Below are 20,869 nucleotides of genomic sequence, written 5' to 3'. Positions count from 1 at the left end.
CAGGAGGTGAAGATATTATCAGTTTTTATGTCATTGTACTGACCAATAAAAATCTGAGTTTGAATTGTGTGTTGTTTCTTTTCTCTTAACTTTTACGCTTTATTGTTTGTTTTAAATTTAGACTTAGTTTTTTTAAAATAATACACTAGGGAATTTTCTAATGTAACGGAGGGTACAGTTGTCTAAATTATTACCTCCCCCTCATGCAGCTTTCGACTGCTGTTTTTTTACGCGCAGAAATAAAATGGTTCCACAGAAACGAGTTAAATCTATTAACTTTTCTGACCTGCAGTCGTTTGTCTCTGACACGTCTAATGTTGAAGCCCGGCCCATTCTTCTTTTGCACCAAATCTCCCCAGGTCCTTCAGAGTTTGTAACCTTCTGGATTTTTTATCTTGATTTCTCCTTCATGTCTTTGCTTACAGCGTCTACATTTGTCTACCAGACGTAGTTTCTGAGGTGAAGCGGCAGGTTTCTGGTGGTTGTGATGTAGGAAGACAAAGCGGTTGTTTGCTATTGGGAACCTGTTATGCGACGTTTACATTTGGCACGGTTTTATGCTTCCATTTGGGTTTCTACTGCTCCTAAAACGGCCTAAGCTCTTTAGAAAACCAAAAAGGTTAAAAAAAAACTTAGTTTTTTGGCAATAAGTTAATGTTTTTGGTGTCTGAAAAATCAGCCGTTTCATAAACGTCCAGAATGTTGTGCCACATTCATTTCACTGCGCCGTTACCTAGCAACTCCAGCCTAGCCCAGCCCGTCACCTAGCAACCCAGGCTGAGCTCCAGGATCTTTGGTCAGCTGGTTTTCAATTCTATTCAAAAATATTTTATTGATCCCAAATTGAATAATTTTAAATGGTTTTACGGTTGTATGTGCTGTACAATGACTACTGGAAAAGACAAGTGCTTTGTTGTTAACTTACTATTCAGAAACCACTGCTGCATTTCTGTTGGTTGTGTAGAAGGCTCTACTTCTGCTTTTCGAAGACAATTGAGCATCTGTTCACAGCCATTTTCACGTAGAAGTGTAAACATTGAGTTGGGAGAGCTTTGGCACAGTTCATTCTGAAAGGAGCTCAAAACAGGCAAAATCTTATCTAAGAAGGATTTTGCACTAGAACAATTTAATGGAAATGTTTCGTAAAGTTCGTAGACCGACCCTAACCTGTTCAAGGAAGCATAAGTCCCGTTTAAATCTCCTTCAAGCTGTCTTTTAACATATTTCAGTCTGGCTTGGAGGTGTCACCTCTGCAGAGTCTGTTGCTGCACAGAGCTCTAATGATCTTTGACACTATTTCCTGACTTGACTTAATCATTCACTACTATCTTAGCAGTTGTTCTGGGGTCTTTAGAGGGATCTCTCACTAGTTTTCTTTCCAAACGCTTTGAAATGTTTAGCTTAATGATGATTCGTTTGAAATTTAAGACCATTTCGATTTATTTTCATGACCCTGGCCTGCTTTGTGAACAACAGCACTGAGTTAAGCAGTAGTTTGTGCGATGCCTCAATAAAAAGGTCTGATCTTGTCAGATTTTTTCCTCCATTTTGTTACCCAATAGCATAATATTTCCACCACCGTGTTTCTGCTTCTTTTTTTAAAAAAAAAACTAGTTCATTTAGAAATTTTATTTCTTCCTCATAATTTTTTTTCTAAATTCACATTTCAAAGGGGAGGTAATAATTATTTTATTAACTGTACATAAAGAATTGTGCAGATGTCTTGAGACGTCCCCTATATACTTTGTGCCATCAGGATGATCAATTTTACTTTCAACCTTTTTAAAGTGAACTTGATCATTATTCCTCTAGGTTTTTTTGAAGACTTTTTGAACTTCAGCTTCTTTTTTATTTATTTATTAATTTAGTTTTTTTTTTTTTTACACATTTTTAGTCCAGTTTAGGGCCTCTAAAACCTCAGAGTCCAGGTAGAACATTGCTAAAGTTCAGTCATAACTGTGTATGTTTTTAAGGAATAACGAGACTCTTAAACTAAGATGGATCAGTATTTTTCTACTTTGAACAAACAGCAAGAACCAGTTTTGAATGAATGTTTTGTTACTTTACCAGAAGTCTATCATTAAATCATTAAAACAAAGACAACAGTTTAACAGGCAGAAAATCATTGTAATGCTAATTAGATGATTCCTAAAATAAAAGTTATTTGAAAACTTGCTGTATGGTAGTTTATTAATCTAATTCTAATTCTTACATATGTACATTTAAACTTTTGCTTTCTAATCCCAGAACCATGCATCGTCCACTCAAGATATTAGAAATGGGCAAAAAAATTAGTCAAAAAATTGCAAGGAAAACTTTAAAAGGACTTAAGAAAATAAAAATATAAGAATCTCTTAAAAATATAGATGTAAACAACTTAGAAAATAAGAGGTTTAACTTTTTTTTACTGTTTGGCTGCTTTACTTGAGAAAAAAAGCATTTTCTACTAAGTCGACATTTTTAGATTTGGAGTTTAGCAAATGCTCAGCTATAAATGCACACTTCAGTGTGTGTGTGTGTGTATTGATCTCGTTTAATTTGGCCACAAAAATCACTTTCTACTCACCAGGAAGGGAGCAAATTGTCATGCTATTCTCGTTTGGCTGTAATTAGTTGCATAAAAGTTGAGGTTTCTGGACATGTGTGTTAAATTAGCCCAGAAAATGACCAAAATTACCTTTTCAGTAGAGCCAATTATTCAGAAACAGGAACAGGTTATAAAATGGTTTGGTCCAGGATCTAAATCAATCCTAATTGTTTAACAGGTCATTTATTTTAAATTCAAACCGGTAATGATGTAATCATTACATTATCCTGGAACTCCTGAGGATGTTATTTTGCATTTCTTTGCATTTCTTATAATTAAAATGATCTTGTATTAGGCTGGGGTTTTACAGATCAGCTGCAGTCAGAACTACTTTAACTACATAATGACGAAAGAAAAAAAAAAAACGGAAGCAGATGAGATGGTTAAAAAAAAGGTACATGCTAATAAAAGTAAATGGGAAACATTGGGGTTTTTTGAGAGTTATGTGTGAGAAACGAAATCGTAAAACTAATTGGGAACAGTAGATGAGGAGGCACATGTTCAGGTGTCAGCAGATCCTTGCTGGGATCCTTTACATCACAGACTCTGAAAGAAATGAAGCAATTAATTTACATCTGTTTTCACCAGGAGGATGCTTAAGTATAGCACAGGTTTTGCACGACAAAGTGAGAGATAGTGTTGGTTTTTTTTTTTGGAATAGACCTGCTTTCCTTGAATTTTAACACTATTCTCTCCTCCCCCCCTCCTGTTCTCATCCTCAGGGATCCAGAGCCACTTTGATGTGTCTGATGTGATGGAAAAGAAGAAGATGGGGGAAGAAAAAAAAAAAAAAACTCTGCTGTGCCACATGTTAGCTGATGGAAGTGAGGCCCTCTTTGAATCCTGCTCTGCTCCCGGTGATGATGGCTCTTCACGGTCTGTAACGAATGCTGAGCGCCGCGGCAGGCTGAGCAAGCTCCGAGTTTCCAACCCTTCAGAAACCACAGTAAGTGTCAAAAGCGGGAAAAATCTAAACAATCAAAGACAGGCTGGGCAAAAATGTCATTTGGAGTTGGGTGTTCCCAGGTTTTCCTGAGTTCGGTTTTGGCTTGTGTTGAGTTTGGTTGGTGTTTCCAGGGCTGGCCCAAAGTTTTATGGTGAAAACTAATTTTGCTCGACGGTATTTTGTCTCAGAAGTCACTGCAATAAACAATAATATTGTTGTTCTGAAACCATTTTCAACCAATGTCATGACAAAGGCATAATATTGCAAGTGCACGTTAATTTCTAATGAACATTTGACGTTGGAACTGGAAGACATTTTGAATACCTAAAGTAAATGAACAAAACAAATAAAACAATAAATAAACTGTATTATATAGGCTCTGTAGACAAAATTGCCCTTCAGAATGTATTCATCTTTAGGCTCAGATGTGGAAAATGGGCAAAACTGCCAGTTAGGACTTTTGTCAAATAAACTATTTTGTACCATGTGTCAAATGTTTGCAGCATTTGTCAAATGGCGGCTTTTCTATATTATGAAAGGGTAACAACTCTTTAATGATTAAACAAACTACACAAATAATGGAAATTATTGCTCTCATGTTAATTTATCATACAATTAATTGATTTATTGCTTACTATGACAAACTTACTTATGGATCCTCAGGCAGAGTTAGATCCGGAAGTCCACCACAAATCCGTCCTTTCAAGTTTATTTTTTTAAAATTGTATGTACAGCAATCATATTAGTCTGGTCGCATTGTTATCAAATAATGTTTCTTGTTAAATATTGGTGGAGAACTTTCAATCAGAAGATTTCTCTAGATTTTCTCTACCAGCCAGAGGAAACCTCAAGATGCAGCACTAAGGGGAAAACTTAAAAAGAATCACATTAGGATCCCGGAGCAGCTTAGCTTTGCGTTGCCAAGCGGCATCTGGTAAACGTGAAGAGTTGAAAGAGTCTAAGAACAGAAAAAATGTCCAAAATGCCTCCTGAGATGTGTCCAAACCTGCTGATCAACTGGAAGAAACATTTTAACATTGTGCTTAACAAAGAAGGAGATGTTGTAGATCGGATGCTTTGTTCAGTCCGTAAGATGCAAATATTTCTTTCCTTTTTTTCTTTTCATTTTTTTACTTTTTGATTTAATGTATCCTGTATGTTCATATTAAAATCAAACTTCCGTAAAAATTCAAGGTTGTTCTTTTGTTTGTGAGCAAATTTCCCCAAATCATCAGCAAAAAAAATAATAAAAATAAAGAAATTCCCTGCTGCAAAATGTTTCAAATTTGTCACTAAGGGAAATTAGCTTTTTCTAAGTTTTCTCCATTTTCCTTTGCAGTTGCGTATTTGTTACTGACTAAGACATTGTTTTTAAAAAATGTCTTCAATCACAATTAGGTGAGAAATGTATTGATTTTTGGAAAACAAAGTCATAGATCTAAGACTCATGAATGTAAAACTGTGCCAGTTTTACACAGTAAAAGCTACTGTAAGATTTTTTTTGTGGGTTTTTTCCCCATTGATTTAGTGAACAGACTCTTATCTTTATGTAATTTTCTTGTAGTATTTTCATTTAAAATAAGCATTATTGAGGAAAGAAACCAAAAGGCCTATTCACAACGACGACAAGGGTCTGCGGCTCAGAACCTTGAATGCCGCTGTCCTGCATCTTTTGGATGCATGCCTGCTCCAACACACCTGAACCAAAGGAATGGTTGATAATCAGGTTTTTGTAAAACTTGCTAACATGCCAGTAAGGTCATTGGGGATTTTGTTTCAGGTTTGTTGGAGCAGGAATGCATCCAAAAGTCATAAGACGGTGGCACTTTAGGACCTCTGGCACATCAAATCTCATGGAAACCCATCAAAGCATGTTGTGACTAAATATGAAAAAGTTCATTGTCATTGTATTATTAGTTACATGAAGAGTAATGATGCAATCTAGGTATGTTTTTATATCATTTTTCTCTGCTTTTAATAAAAAAATATCTATCTTGATGTGCAAATCAAGGGAGAAATATCGTCATATATGAGTTATGACCAGTGTTTGCGGTAATACGCAGTTTAAAAGCAGCCACAAAAAGCCTAATTTAATCCGTGTACTACTTTTAGTAAATCCTTTATTGCTGCTAGGGCGTTTAAGGTATTCCGCATTACATTTATAAGCTCTGACTCCGTGCATCTGCTATTAAAAGCGAACAAAACAGCAAAATCCACTCACACAACATCTGTTTACTGTTCGTACGCTGGATATTAATAATGAAAGCTCGTCTGCCGTCATCGTGTGGGTTATAAAGCTCGTCACCAGATGTCAGTGTTGGTTTCAAACCTCCGACCGCTGCGCGTTTATATGACACAGATCACGTTTCCGAAGCACTTGCATGAACAATTAATACCCGATCAACTGTGCAAGAATCGGGTCTCGGCAACAACTGCGGCACCAGGCTTAGACCGGATTTGGTGACTGATGGCAGATGGCGGTTCTTAACCTCCGAGGCGAGCTAAAGAGGAACTATAGCGCCGGGAAATAAAGGAATGAATCGAAAAAAGAGGGAGATTTGTGCGCGTAGAATCAGTTTAATATAACCACCGTCGTGTTTTTTTTGCGGTTTGAGCCCCGCACGTCCAGATCGTGACTCCTTTGAAGTCTCTGCGTGTGCGCATGTGTGCCGGGGTGTGTGCAGCCCGCTGTCATGTGGGCTCATTGTTTACATGCTGCCCAAATCTCAGAGAGGGCGTGTAGCCCCGAGAGTCTCTGTGCGTGTCGTCAAATAACATTTAACATTTAAATAACGTTTGTTGCTGCTGCTGCTGTTTGCCCCCCTCCCCCACCCCCCACTCGTCCCTCTCAGAGAACGTTCCCTTCATCCCCGGTGATGTGACACGAGTTGAGAGGATTCATTTCAGAACCACGGCCAGCTCCACGGCGAGAACAAAAGGCGGATTTGAAAGCGCTTGATGTCAGGGACCGACTGCGTTTTATAGGCTAAGGGAAAAACGGAAAACCTTCAGGAAGAAAAAACCAGAAACGCTACCTTTCTGAACACAATGTCTCCACCAGGTTGTGTCCTGAACCTAAAAGATGTTATTTCTTTCTCAGGAACACAATTTTACGTGTGAATTAGGAAAATCTCAGCGTAACCCAGTCCTGTTTACCTCCATTTTCTTTTAGCTCCACCTGTGCAAAGATTGGGATGGACAAAATGTCATCAAAATGATTTTTTTTTAAAGGATTTTACTTAATTTATTATTCCCACCACATCAGATTCTAGGTTTATTGCTGACTATCATTTTTTTTATATATTTCTTTCTCATCCCATGTATGCAAATTAGATAAAAAAAAAAAAATGTTTTATAGAGCTTGTAAATCATGTCAACTATTTGACTATTTGCAGGAACTCATTCTGCTTCAATGTAATTTTCATGTCTTTAGTCATTGTCAATAAATTGCTCCAACTGGATCAGGTGGACACACATTGTTCTAAAAGATTGACAGTTGTAGAAGTATTATGTTTTGCATCATCTTGTTTTTTTATGTTTATTTTTACGAATGCCAATTTTATCTTAATTTCTCACAGTGCATAATCATTTTAAATGTTAACTTTCAACAATTAAAGTCTTTGTTGAGAAAAAAGATGAGATTTGTAATTTGATTTCTAGGATTTTTTCTAGGACAAAAGCATTTTTTTTTCATTACTTGTGCAAACATTTGAAAGATTTTTTCAATTGTGTTTCTTTACACCAGTGAAAATTGGGGGATTAAAATAAAATAGTAAAATAAAATGTAATTTTACTATAGAAAAGGAAGGAGACATCAAAAGGTTTGTCAATGGCACAAAAAAATGCAGAAGGGATACAGATTCCTCTGTTTAGTTTTAAAGGCTTTTTAAAAAATGTAAGAAAAACAAAACTGACCACACAAGCTAGTCAGACTTTGTGGAATTTGCAAAAACGGAAACAATTATAAAAATTGTCCTTGTCTCTCTCTTTGCTCCTTCAATTTTAACTAATAAAATTGTACAAAATTGTATTTCCGTCTATAAACACAAGTGTATTAGCGGACTAAATGGAGCGCATTAAAATCCACCTCAACTGAAAATCATGTTTAATATTTAAAGCTCCTCCATGAACATCCGCCACACTTAAATCCCATGGTAACGTTTTGTGACTTTTTAAAAACGATCTCAGTAGTCATTGCTAATTTCCACTTAAAAATATATATATATGCAAAATGAAGCATGTAAGTGTAGATTAGTAAGCGCAAACACATCGTGAGCAGGAGCGTCCCTGTTTTTGTAGCACATACTTTCCTCCACGGTGCCGGTAATTTAGCGACGGCCCCTGGCGGCAGACATCACGGCTCAAGCAGCCAGGGGGAGGGATGGAGCTGAGATGGACAGGGAGGGAGACACCGGCTTACGACGTCAAAGGAGTACAGACACACAGGGAAGAGGAGAGGACAGCCAGACTGCCAATTCCCTACGGTCGGCTGAATTAGGGAAGTCTAAAGACTCATCTGTCACAAGACCCTCTTTTTAGCCACGCCAGTAAGAGATTTGTTTTATTTTTTATTTTATTTTATTTTTATTTTTTTTTCCCCTATTCAAGAAAAGAGAAATCCAGGGCATCTGTGTGAAAAACAGTAGTGGAAAAAAACCAAGATCTCGTAAAATTCGCTCATGCCGAATGAAGGACCTCGGCTGGATGTTAGTTGTGTTGTTTTAGGGGGCGTGCGGGCCTAACTTGTTACAGGATTCAGAGGCGGACAGATGAACTGAGACATAATAATAACCAAACAACAGGAAGGAAGAAGACACGTCAAAGCAGGTCACTCCGATTTTTTTTTTAAACGCCACGACCAGCACCACAGGTATTATTCTCTCAACTCTTTTGTTTTGGGTGTGTGTGTGTGTGTTTTTAATGAGTGTTTTTATGCTCAAATGCGTGAAATCGCGTCCAGGTCATTGTTGTTGTCACCGATGTCTTGACAAAGAGCTCTCCAGCTGTGCTGACTGACACGCTGTCATGTTGAGCTCAAATCTGCCACAAATCCACAGGAAGGATTTGGTTCAGGCTACAGTAATGGAAAGATCGTATAAAAATATGGTTATATTGCAGGGAAAAGAGCGGATGTGCTATCATACAAAAAAAAAGAAAAAAAAATCCCCTAAAAGGGAAAAGCATATATTTTTTACTGATTGTTTTTTTTGTGCGTTTTTATTCAAAGCATACTGTTAAACTGTGGCTTTTTTCGCTTTTGAAGTTTTATTTTTAAATTGAGAAATAGCTTGCAGTTCTCCCAGAAGCAAACTTTATGACTATGTGTATAAAATTAGCTTTTGTTGTAGGTTTTAAAATCCCTCTGATGTGATCATCCTAGACTGAAAAACATGCAGCTGTGGTACTGATGTTCAATATTGGCAGTTTTGCTGTTGTTTACATGCAGTTTACTATATTTGTCTATATTTTTTGCTTTATTTTACTTCTGTTTTATGTACAATGGTATATGCTTGTTCTTTTTTATTTCTGTGATTTCATACGTTTATATACTGTTTTAAATTTTGATGAAATGAGAAGAGTTTATTGGGTGTCTTTGCAAGACAACAAAATTACACCAAATAGGATTTTGTAAATTATTTTTTGTCAGATACCTGATGAAGTAGACCTTCCAGTTATTTAATTTGTAGAACCAAAAATATGTTTTGAATGCGGATTTTCAAGAAAGTGCTAACTTTTTTCTGTCTAGAAGATAATCGTATTAAAAATGACACCTCTGGTGTCAGTTCAAAGCTTGATAATATAAACAATTATCAGAAAATTCAGATTAAAAAAAGTATTGAATGTATTTCGTTATTCAACAGAAACCGTTTTTGGTCGCCTTGTTTTCTAAATTTGTTTGTGTTGTATTCAGTACATCAGGCTTTTGCGCTCGTTTAATCGTTAGATAACCTAAAACGTTTATTATGCAACGCAACATTGATTGATACTTGCGTTTACTAATTAAAAAACATATTTACTTGATGCAGCAGATTTTTGAGGAAAATACTTTAGCAGATAAATAATTGTATCAGACATGACAAGAGGTTAAGTCTTTAAAATCTTTAAATGTTTACATTTTGTTTTATAATTATTACATTAGGCTTTTGCAGCCATTTTATTGTCTTTACCAAAATGTAATAACTTTGTTAAGAAGGTAGAGTAGGCCTCAAATATCAAATGTGATATGTTTGGCATTGTAAGGTTGTTGTGTTTCATGTGTGTGCTATTTGCTGATCACTGTCTTGCAACATTTCGTGCTATTTTGAATATGGGAATGTCACGATTAACTTGCATTTTCCAGCTCCACTCATTGTTGCCCATCGTGACATGTGGACTTTTCTGTTAGCTTTAGCAAAAGCTATATATCAGGAGTCAGTCAACAGGCCTAAATATATAATTTGCATTCTGAATGTGAACGCAGAGCATCCAAAATACGATGCATCAAAGCCTTTCTTTTCTGATTAGGAAGCTGTAGTAACTGATTTTTTACATTTGTTTTAACATGATGCAACTTTGTTGGTGAATTTCGTGCTTGCCAGAATCCACATTATTAGGATCATGATGTACATTTCACAGAGAAAGTACAAACCATCGTTTCAGCCAGCCATTTCAACTGAACGCTCCCATCTGCACCTCCATCCCCGGCCTCCTGTTTGCACCTCCTGTGCAGTGTGAATTTAAGCCTCCAGGCTCCTGAACGCCTCCACTCTATGTTTCTGTTATAAATATGTGTGTGTGTGTGTGTGTGTGTGTTTTGTTCCTCTTTAGACTTCTCAATGAAGGAGCCTGACGCAATCAAGCTCTTCATCGGGCAGATACCCCGAAACCTGGAGGAGAAGGACCTGAAGCCCATCTTCGAACAGTTTGGGAAGATCTACGAGTTAACGGTGATAAAGGACAAGTACACTGGGATGCACAAAGGTAAATGCCTCTGAGAACAAAGTGTAAGGTTGCAAAATTGTCCGCAGCTATTATTTTAATTTGCAAATGGATTCCGCTAAATATGATTTACGTTAAATGACTGTCTCACCAAAGACACAATGCATCATCGATCTAACGAGGATCTATGGTGTTATTTTGACCCCTAAATTGGTTGCAGACTCTGTTGGGAAGTCTTATTCTGGGGAAGAAAAAAACCCATGTTTCATTAAAGATGACTCATCTCTTTGAGGTCAGAGAAAAGGTATTGTGCAGAATTGATCAATAAATGAAGGCAAGACCATGTTTGAAATTGTGCAGGAGTCCTTTTTATGATGATGCTCATCAAAAGGAATATTAATTTGGCTTCGTGACTGAGAACAAGAAGCATAACACTAACTCTAGCATCAAAGGCACATAAAGGCTTCGTCCGTTTGTCATGTCCAGATTTAATGCTGAAAATGACACAGCTGAATAAAAATGTTAAAGCCAAAAAGGGGACTATTAGATAAGGAGGGATTTTTTGCCTCAGGGCTTAATCACAGAGTTTACTTTTAGCTGACGATGTTACATTTTTACCTCTAAACACAAACATTTCTCCTTATTAGCTGCTGCTCACCGACAACATCCTTCACACCGTGGACCAGCTGAATTAATTCAAAAATCTTTTGTAAAAGTTGAACACTCAGACAATCTGAAAGCACCAGTTCATCACATGGTGAGCTGGCTGTTCATATTTTGCAAGAAAAATCAACAAATCTCATTTGACAGATGGACAGAGGCCGGGGAAGCGATCTAAGATGAACAATGATCCTTACTGTCATTTCTAATGCAAATCAGATGGAGGGAAAACAAAAAGGCTCTTCAATTAAAAAAGGAAAAAAAAAAAAACCCAACAACACAAAAAGCTTCAGTCGTTTGGGAGACGTATGGGCCAGGTGGTATCAGCCTTCCAACACCTATAACACCTATTCTGCATATATTTACATATTCATGATGTGAGGGAGCTTTAAAGGTTAATGAAAGCCTTTCTCTATTATGTGGGACTGCATACATCGTGCTGGAGCGGAGTGATATTAAAAGCTCACACTTGTATCTCCAGACTTTATGATCAGGCATCTCACATGGCTTTAAAAACTAAGAGCTGTTTGTCTTTATGTTTTCAGTCAACATTCTTTTATGGAACAACATACTGGGCATAAAAAATGCTAAATCTTTCAGTGTATGAACTTTCTTTGTTTTATTTCCCCATGGAAAGTACTCTGTGTTTGATGTTTCTTTGTTGGACGGAACATTTGAATGAGTTGTACCATTTATACTAAAAGTACCTCTTAGTTTAGTCTTTAGCTGTATCTTTTATGCACTTTTATGCACAAAGACATTGAAGAAGCTACAGCTACTATTAAGTCGTTAAAGTTGTTTTTTTTTGTCAATAGAAAGTATTCATGGATCAGTGCTTCTCTGCTTAGGTGCACTGCAAAAACACAAAATCTCACTATTATATTAATCTATCTTCTTCTGCAAATATAATTGTACACTTAAAATAAGACAAAAGTAACTTACAAAACCTACAACGACAGGAAAAATGTCTTACAAGTGAAATAATCTGCCAGTATCAATATTAAGGAATTACTTACTTAAAACAAACCCAAACATCTTGCTGAAAAATTACGTGAAAGTTGATTTTATTTCAAGTACACTAAGATATTTGAGTTTGTGGCTGTGTCGTTCTTTCCTGGATTAATCCACTGGCAGAGCTATTGGCACGATTAAGTCTGTGTAATATTTCTTTTTCTTTCTCATAGAAAGTACCTCTGGTCTTTCCCATAGAAAGGAGACCAGCCACATCACTTTTGTGTTTAGCTTTCCAGGACAAAGCCACAGAGAGCAATCGTTTTCTTTTCTCTACGTAGAAAGTTCTTCCGGGTCAGCTCTACAATGTTTAGACCTGACTCTTTCTTGGACATAGCTATTGATAACTTTAACTTCGTGGCTTCTCTGCCATTTTCTTTCTCATCAATAGATATCAATCAATTTGAAAATATGATTAAATGCAATTACTAGGTGCAGCTTAATGATATAAATCAAACTCATTTATTTGACTGGTGTCCTAAAGAAGCATATTAAAAATGGGAATGTTTTTCAAGAGCAGCATTTGTATTTGTGGAGCTATGCATGCTGTGACATGCCCTCACCGCCGTACAGTTACTTAAATTAAAACGCCATTTTTGTCACTTTTATCGTTATCACAATTGTACCACAAAATATCGTGATAAAACTTTCAAGTCCTCATTGCTCACCTTGAAGTGCCTTGAGATGATTTTTGTTTCAGCTTTGTAAACTCAACTGATTTGAATTCAATCATAGCATGCATGTGATTCTCCACCTCCTGCCTCTCTCTCTCTCTCCAGGATGTGCCTTCCTCACGTACTGTGCACGAGAATCAGCCCTCAAAGCCCAGAATGCATTGCACGAGCAGAAGACCCTACCAGGGGTAAGTGTGTCGTTGTCTTTTTCAGGCGGGCTATCTGTCGGGTCGGGCTATCAGAACACACAAACACAGACGCGTGTGGACGCAAGGAATTTAAACCAAGTTTGACATGTGGGCTTGACTTCACCCTTTAGCCGATATGTTCCAGGAAAGGTCAGGGGCTGCTCTCCCTCTTATGTTTCATATGTGATGCATCCAGACATATCTATCCAGCTAAGGCATGAGTCATCGCACTGACATGTCACGGGTCGAGAGAGATGTCTGCATGAGGCTCACCGCTGGAGTGACTCTTTCAGCTCTTAATCTCGTTGACGTTCCTCTTCTCTTCTGCCCCCACTTCTTCTCTCTGGATTCTAATCAAAGTTAAACCTAGCTTTATTAGCATAGCCAGGCAGCAGGTGTGCTGCCAAATGACATTTCCAGAGCTAAATATGACATGACAGCCGCGTCTCTATAATAACCGCCTATATGAGAGACAAAGCGACAAGGCAAGGAATTACTAAGACAGAGTGTGCGCTCCCAGAGTTTGCTGCTGTGCTGTGCTTCCTCTTTTACTAACAAGGCATCACCCCCGTTTCCTTTTGGTTATTTTTGTTCAAATCTACATCATTCACGTCTTTTTTTTTTTCCACTCTGGAATGTCAGGTGAAGACAAGACTGTAGCTTTTGAGGGAAGAGAGAAGAGGATGTGCAATTTAGGGTTGCAGCTAGAGATTACTTTTAGTATCACATAATTTATGTTAAAATAAAAATATCAAAATATCTTAAACAAGTTGTTGTAAAATAAATGCTGCCATTATTTCTCATATAATGGTAGATAATAATTAGTTGGATACACTTATATCATTGGCATGAAATCAGACTAAAAATTTATTGTTTTAGGTCAATTAGGATTACATTTTTTTTTTCTGTTTGCTAAGGTGCATTCACACGATCTCCATTTAGCCGGATTTAATCAAACTCTAGTTTGTTTGTGTTTAGAAAGTCCGGTTCGTTTGGGGAGGTGTGAAAGCGTAATTGTACTCTAATGGGGACCAAAAAGCAAACTCTTGTCTGTCTACAAACCTGGGTCTCGGTTCGGCTGAAGGGTACTGTAGTGCGGTTTGAATGCATGTTCCAAAAGCAGGATAAATGCAACATGCTAATCTGGCACAAGCAGGAGAAATGGCTTGTGTTTGTTTGGGGGTTTTTTGGGGTTTTTTTTAACCAAAACCAAAAGATAAGTCCTATAACCCCTAAAATCTGATGTTACTTCATTTTTGTTTACATTTTGTGAAAAAGGAAGCTGGGCTCAGTATCTTCTTCAGAGGTTTTGTGTCTTTTCCTTTAGTAGTTCTTGGTGCAGCGCCACCACAGGCGAGAGGGGGAACTGTTTTTTTCAATTACTGGGTTTTTTGATACAGTGCAGTGTGAAAGTGAACCGCACCAGCTGAAAATGTGACACATGTTGTAATTTTGGCCCTACAATCGAACTGAGTCTACCAAATAAGAGAAAATTATGTCATTATTATGGCTCTAAACAGGTTGGGAATGCCCAGATGATAAAACCATGGCTTTGTAAGCTTCTGATATGTCAATTAACAACATTTGACATAATCGGAGGCACACCTGTGGATGCGTTTAAGGCAGTCCCTCAAACACACTGCTTACGTATGCCAGCTTTCATACTGCTCATGAAAAAGAGAGGTTCTGTGTCCCAGAGATGAATGTGTTTTGGTGTCCAAACTGGTAAGAAAGTGTTTTTATCCAGAATGAAACAAGTCTTGCAACAGCATGGATTGAAAAACCACTCAGAGAGGAAGTAGCTATTACTCCACAAGCAGCATAACAAGGCAGATTACAGTTTGCTAATGCACACAGGGGAAAAGACCTTAGCGTTTTGAGACGTGTGCTGTTGTTTGATGAAACTAAAATCGGACAATAATGACCATTATGGCCAAACACCATTGAGCCTGAGAAAAACATTGTAACTGTGAAGTACGAAGGTGGCAGCATCATGTTGTGTGTGGGTGCTTTTCTGCAGGAAACAGATAGCATCAGGAGGGAAGAACTCTTTGTGGAAATATTGACGCAAAATGTCAAGATCTCATTCAGGAAGTTAAAGCTTGGGAAACAAATGACTCTTCCAAATGGACAGTGAAACTAACCAAATCACCAAGTTAGCTACAAAGTGACTCAAGGACAAAAGAATGTCAATTTTTTGTGACCATCACAAATCCCTGATCTCAGTCATAAAGAATGGGACAAAATTCAAACAGGTAACTATGGAAACCCAAATAGTTTGACGCAAATCATATAGTCTAAAGGGATTGCTATCAAATACTGGAGAACTGTATGTAAAGGTAAAAGTGTATGAAAGGTAAAAGTAAATCTGTAAAAGTAAGTATGTAATTCAACGAGAAAAAAACTAATCAATGCTCTATAATGTGGTAAATTACATGGCTCCATCTTGTATTGGAATATTTTTGAATTATTTAAATAACACAAGTACATTTTTTAAATTGATTTGGTTTGTTGTTAAACACTGTTTCTATAGTCAATAAATCCCTTCATTAAAAATTTGCTTTTCAAATTACAAATTAGATCAAAATCAGCAGGCTACTGTTTATTCAATGTAAGATTGAAAATTTCCACTTTTTTGCCTGTTGAGGAATCAGGACACATGATGTTTCTTCCTGCTCTTTGTTTCGATTTTCGGAAAACTTCAGAGGAAAGGTTGGTGATGTTTTTTGTGAATATGTGGCACATTTCAGCTTCTACAGCTCATCTTTGTGACATTTGATTGTTTGAATTTGATTGTCAGTTTTTAAAGTCCTTCAAAAGAAAATCTGATAATTTGATCGGTGCCTCTGTGGTGTAAAACCATAAACTTCGTCTAATCCTGTTAAAACCAGAGCTCCCCTGTTGAATTAAAAGGCTGCCTTAGCCGTTGTGTCCCCCTTCCAACATGGCTGACTCGCTGATGTCTCCATGCAACACACTGAGAGAGTCAATTTCCGTATCTATGGTAACGATTGTGTTTAAGGAGTGTATTTTCTGCACCACTTTAATTCTGCCGCCGTTCTTGCTGAGTAGCACTATTGTTTTCTCGGTATATACACCTGCTGTTTTATGGGGTTACTTCAGGGAGCATCGTTAAAACAGCACCATGTTTACAGCAAAACTTCCTCGCTCCATGACCAATATCGGTTTTTGTTTTATAGCCCGATAAAATTACCTAAGTGTCTGTAATCACAGATTGGCAATATCCGTAAGCCAACTCTATCAAAGCACGCTGGTTTTATTGCCCTCACAACCTTTCACATCAGTGTGAAGGCCATCAGAAAAGAAGGAAACAGCATTGACTAAATCCTGCTAAAAGTTCCCATTTGTAAGTGACTGATGATAAAAAAAAAGCTGGCTAGGTGGAGACAGATGCACGCAAAGCGAAAGACGTAGAACTTGTTTTCCTCTGTGTTAGCTGCCAAACACACCTTGACTTTAGAAAGTGTACAGGCTTTTATCCACCGTATTTAGAAAATAGGCAGAACGAAAGGAGGAATACATGCAGAAAGTTCTGAAGGGCAAAAATCAAACCCAAGTCTAACACCTCCGTATGCACTAGATTATGCCTAGTTATTTTAAATTATATAAAGCGCTGTGATGCATGATGCAGTGGGAAAGAGGCATACGTTTCCTCTTTAATTTAAGAAAATGGAGTTCAAAATAATTGAAAAAGTGCATTGAATACCCTTTATTAGTGATATACAATCAGTAGTGTCGGTTGTTATTATGGGTGATGTGGTTCACCATCCAAGGCAGCATTCCCTGTGGGGTAGGAAAAAATAAAAACATAAAAAATATTTTTCGTTATTTTGATCATTTCTCATTTTTTGCAAATAAATACTACATTTTTTGCTTAGAATTTGGGAGACGTGTTGTCAGTAGTTTATAGAATAAAAGAACAATGTTCATTTTACTCAAAGATATACCTATAAAGAGTGAAATCAGAGAACTGATCATTTTAATTTTGTATCTCAATTTTGTATTTAATCAATCTGTGCATGTGTGTATCTCTTCTCTTTTTGTCTTACTTTTTTCTTTTATAATTATCGGAACATTTCCTATGTTATTTTGTTTTATTTGTAGCTGTTGTTGTTGTTTTCCTTTTTCTCCATTTGTTTTATCTCCTCTGTCTCTCTATAATTGGTTTTGCCTTTTTAATCTGTTGCCTTAACAAAACCATGATGCATCAGAGGGAATGTCATTTTTACCCCCTGTTGTTGAGCAATTCTACCCCTGACACTACAAAGCAACCAGATTCACAACTCTGTTTATTTAGGTTGATAGAAAAACGACACCTAACCATTATTAAATTTGTAAAAACAAAAAGAGGAAACATTTTTAATACTTGACAGCATAGTATTTGATTAAGATTACAAACTAAGTGGTGCCTCTTGGATAAATGTTGCTCTCCTGCAGCCTAGTTTGTTATCAAATATTTTATTCAGACATTTGAAAACAAAAAGAAATAAATGAACCAAACCAAGTTTTTTTTTAAAAGAATCTTTAATCAATGTAGTTCAGTCCAGGTATATTGTCCGGTATATAGATGGAGCTTTTCACACAATCTTAAGCTTAAAAAATAATCTGTGCATTTAAGGATGTTTTTTCAAAATTCATTCAAAGAAACCCTTTAATTTAATGCTGCATATCCAAAAGAAAAGACAAAACCTTAAAATAAGCAACTCGTCTTGATCACAGGAGGATAATATGTTTATTTTTTTTCTCGAGTTCTGTCACTGCCGTCCCTGGGCTGTGTCGCCCTGGGCCGAGAGCCTTTTTTTGCATATATCAAAAACTGCTGCAGTAAAGACCAGTCAAATCTGGACTGGATTATTCCACACTGATTACAGATTCTCTAATACAGGTTCTGAAAAAAAAGGAGGATTATCCATTTTCCTAGAAATATAGCTACAATCTCATTGTGTGGTTTGGATCCTTGCTTTACTTACTGTTTATATATATTGTTTTATAAACGAACGTCTTTAATTTTATTTTTACATTAAAAAAATTATGTTTTTTATTATCCCTCTACAGCAGGGGTGTCCAAATGTTTTGCCTTGAGGGCCAAAATTATGAAGCTGAAAGCACTTTTTTTTTATTTTATCAACTTATAATATACTGGAATTAACAAAATTGTCAGATTTTTGGGAAAAACCCATCCATAAATGACTGTAGATGCAAAACATTAATTAATATAAGACAAGCATGCACAGTTTTTTGGGTGGATTGTTTTTGTTTTTTAGTCTAAGCTCAGCGACAAGAACAGGAAGTTGCTCTCTCTGGATTAATCTAGCGGAGTCTCTTCTATTAAAGATGCTGGATGTTTTTGATGCTGTTTACAACAAAAATAAGATCAACCCAGAAACTTGGTTAATAAATGAGAAATAATTTTTGTCTCAACAATATGGCTGAAAAATGTATCACAATATAAGCATTTAATTTCAGTCGATATTGATAATTATTTTTTAATTGAAATTTTTTTAAATAACTGACATACTACCAAACTGGTGGCGTGACCTTTCCTCTTTTATTCACAGTTTTCACTCCATGCTGTCGATTTCATTTTTAAACAGCAAAACCTTAAACTGCTGCTTGTTGAGCCAGTGACTCAACAAGTTGTTGCTAGGTAACCAAAAAGTAAGTGAGTTGCTAGGTAACCAGAGTGAGTGAGTTAGTTGAAGCTACTCACTTTGCTTAGCTGGTCGTCAGAAGTTGAGCAGCTAAAGCCTTTCCTCTGCCTACATCTCCCAGAATGCTGCACTGTTCTGGATTGGAGTTTAATGAATATTCCATATATTGAATATTGAATATTCTACCAGACGTATTATCTGTTGATTTTGATCACATGTATATCGCGATACATATTGTTATTGATTTACTGTCCAGCCCTTCCTCTAACATTTTAACATTTTCCTTTGACTAGATTTGCTCCTTTGCAGAATTGTGATTGGTGGCCAAATAAAGTCATCAACAGGGCCACACTTTGGACACCCCTGCTTTAAAGAATTGATATTTTTGTGTCTTTTCCATAGAAGGACCAGGGACAATATTTGAACCTAAAAACATTATTGGTGAATTTATTTATTTTTCATTTCCAATCAGGTGTCAGGACTGGACGTTTGTTGTAATTGCAGGCGTAAAGCAGCTGGGGGACGTAGAGACAGTTTTAAAGAGCGGACGCTATTAGGACGGCGATAAAAGAAATCCCATTGTTAGCGTGACAGTAGGGTAACCCTTCCTGACCTCTCATACAGGATCAGCAGGGCCCAGCGCCTGTGATAAAGCCCTCTTCCCCCCGTCTGCTCCTACTCCAGCAGCTCTCCTCCTCATAACCTCTTACCTCTAAGCCATGTGGAACAAGCTAAACCCTCCTGTGTTCTGCCAATCCGTCCCTGCCCCCGTTTCGAGCTCTGACTCGCCAAAGATGGGGAGGAGAAAAAAAAAAAAAGACAGAAAACCATCTTATTAGCTCTAAACACGCCCACAAGGACAAGATCTGCTTCCACCCCTGCCACCAGCTGTGGTGTAATTGTCATGTAATTGCACCTGCGCTGCCAGAGAATAATTAACTTTGGCATCTCATGGCCGGGGTGATACAAAAGGAATAACATGATAGCAATTATAGGAGTGAGAGAAGGAAATCCTAAATGAAAGCACACCTGAAAGGAGAGAAAGCTGAAAGATGTCATTAACTTTCAGTGCTGCCTTTTTCCTCTCTCTTTCTGGGTAGAAAGAGTCACTCTTACGGCTCCTTTGTCTCATCTAACAATGAAAAAGAAGAAAGACGTGGAAAAAGAAAGGAAGAGATAGACGCCAGGCAGCAGATGGACGTATCAGAGTGGCACCTGGCCTTGTGTTTAATTTCAGGTGAGAGAGTATGGCTCTAAGTGAGAAGAGAAAAAGCAGCTGAAGGCAGGGTAAGGAAATGAGAGTAGTGGAGCTGTTAAAATAAAAAAAAAAAGCAGGCATAGGCAATAAACCAAATTTCTCTCGGCGTGTGGAGATTTGGAAGAGAGATTTTTCTCTTTAGCTGTACTCATTCTGTCCGACCTGGGCATCTCTCCCTGTCTCTTGTTGCTGATTCGTTCCTGTCTTAGCCCATTTGTGTGGAGACAGTAACATCCTCAGTGTGCCACATGAAGTCGAGGTGTTTTACCAAACAGAGTTGTTCACCACTGGATAGTGGACCTGAAATGTTTTTGCATAATTAACATAGCTGGAAATGAATCGGAGCGATTTTTACAATCCACTAACCTTTGTAGGAACATTTTACAAAGTAAACAAAGACAAATTTAGCATTTTACATGGGATTATAAACAGAACATATTTCAGGGTTTTATGAGAAATGGATACAATTTTTGTTGTAACAAATGAAAAGTGTGATTTTAGGACAAAAGCTTGTTAACTGGGTTTGTTTCGAAATTAACCTGCAGTGAAACACAGGCTAACTCAGCTTGGCATAAAGATTTAGAAAATTAACCCCTAACCAGACCTTACAACCTTTCACTGTTCTTCTGTTTTTACTTTTTTGTTACAAGTAAAGGTTTCAGATTCTCAAACAAATTTTAATATTAGACAAAGATTACCTTTGTAGATACAAAAAGGCATTTTCAAATGGCAATTTTATTTATTAAAGGGGAAAAGGTATCTAAAGCAACCTGGGCCTTGTTGAAACAACATAATTGTGTTTGCAAAAACTAACTTCAATCTCTACCATGGAGGATATTCTGCCCATTATCTTTGTTTAAAAAAAATAAGGTAAAATAGAATTTCATGACAAATATTAAGAACCAATGCACATCAGTTAGAGGGATTCATGTGTAGAATAATTATTGTCAGGAGT

At 37.0% G+C, this 20,869-nt stretch overlaps 1 protein-coding gene across 5 annotated transcripts in view; it reads left to right on the top strand.

Annotated features, from left to right (window-relative positions):
* The window catches only part of celf3a (cugbp, Elav-like family member 3a), a 69,812-nt gene that overhangs the window by 18,448 nt on the left and 30,495 nt on the right, over positions 1-20,869 (top strand). For 2 of the 5 annotated variants that reach the window (XM_032580765.1, XM_032580763.1), the window contains exons 1-3: positions 7,938-8,403; positions 10,341-10,493; positions 12,902-12,984. In XM_032580765.1, the coding sequence (XP_032436656.1) occupies positions 10,349-10,493; positions 12,902-12,984 (228 nt within the window). In that variant the 5' untranslated portion in view covers positions 7,938-8,403; positions 10,341-10,348. Of the gene's footprint in view, positions 1-3,309; positions 3,534-7,935; positions 8,404-10,340; positions 10,494-12,901; positions 12,985-20,869 lie in introns of those variants that run through there. The other 3 variants (XM_032580764.1, XR_004341547.1, XR_004341546.1) reach the window with 3 other exon arrangements.

This window comes from Xiphophorus hellerii, chromosome 13, assembly GCF_003331165.1.
Source record: "Xiphophorus hellerii strain 12219 chromosome 13, Xiphophorus_hellerii-4.1, whole genome shotgun sequence".
NCBI lineage: Eukaryota > Metazoa > Chordata > Actinopteri > Cyprinodontiformes > Poeciliidae > Xiphophorus > Xiphophorus hellerii.
Note: the sequence above shows the minus strand (reverse complement) of the source record. Positions and strands in the feature narration are given on the sequence as shown.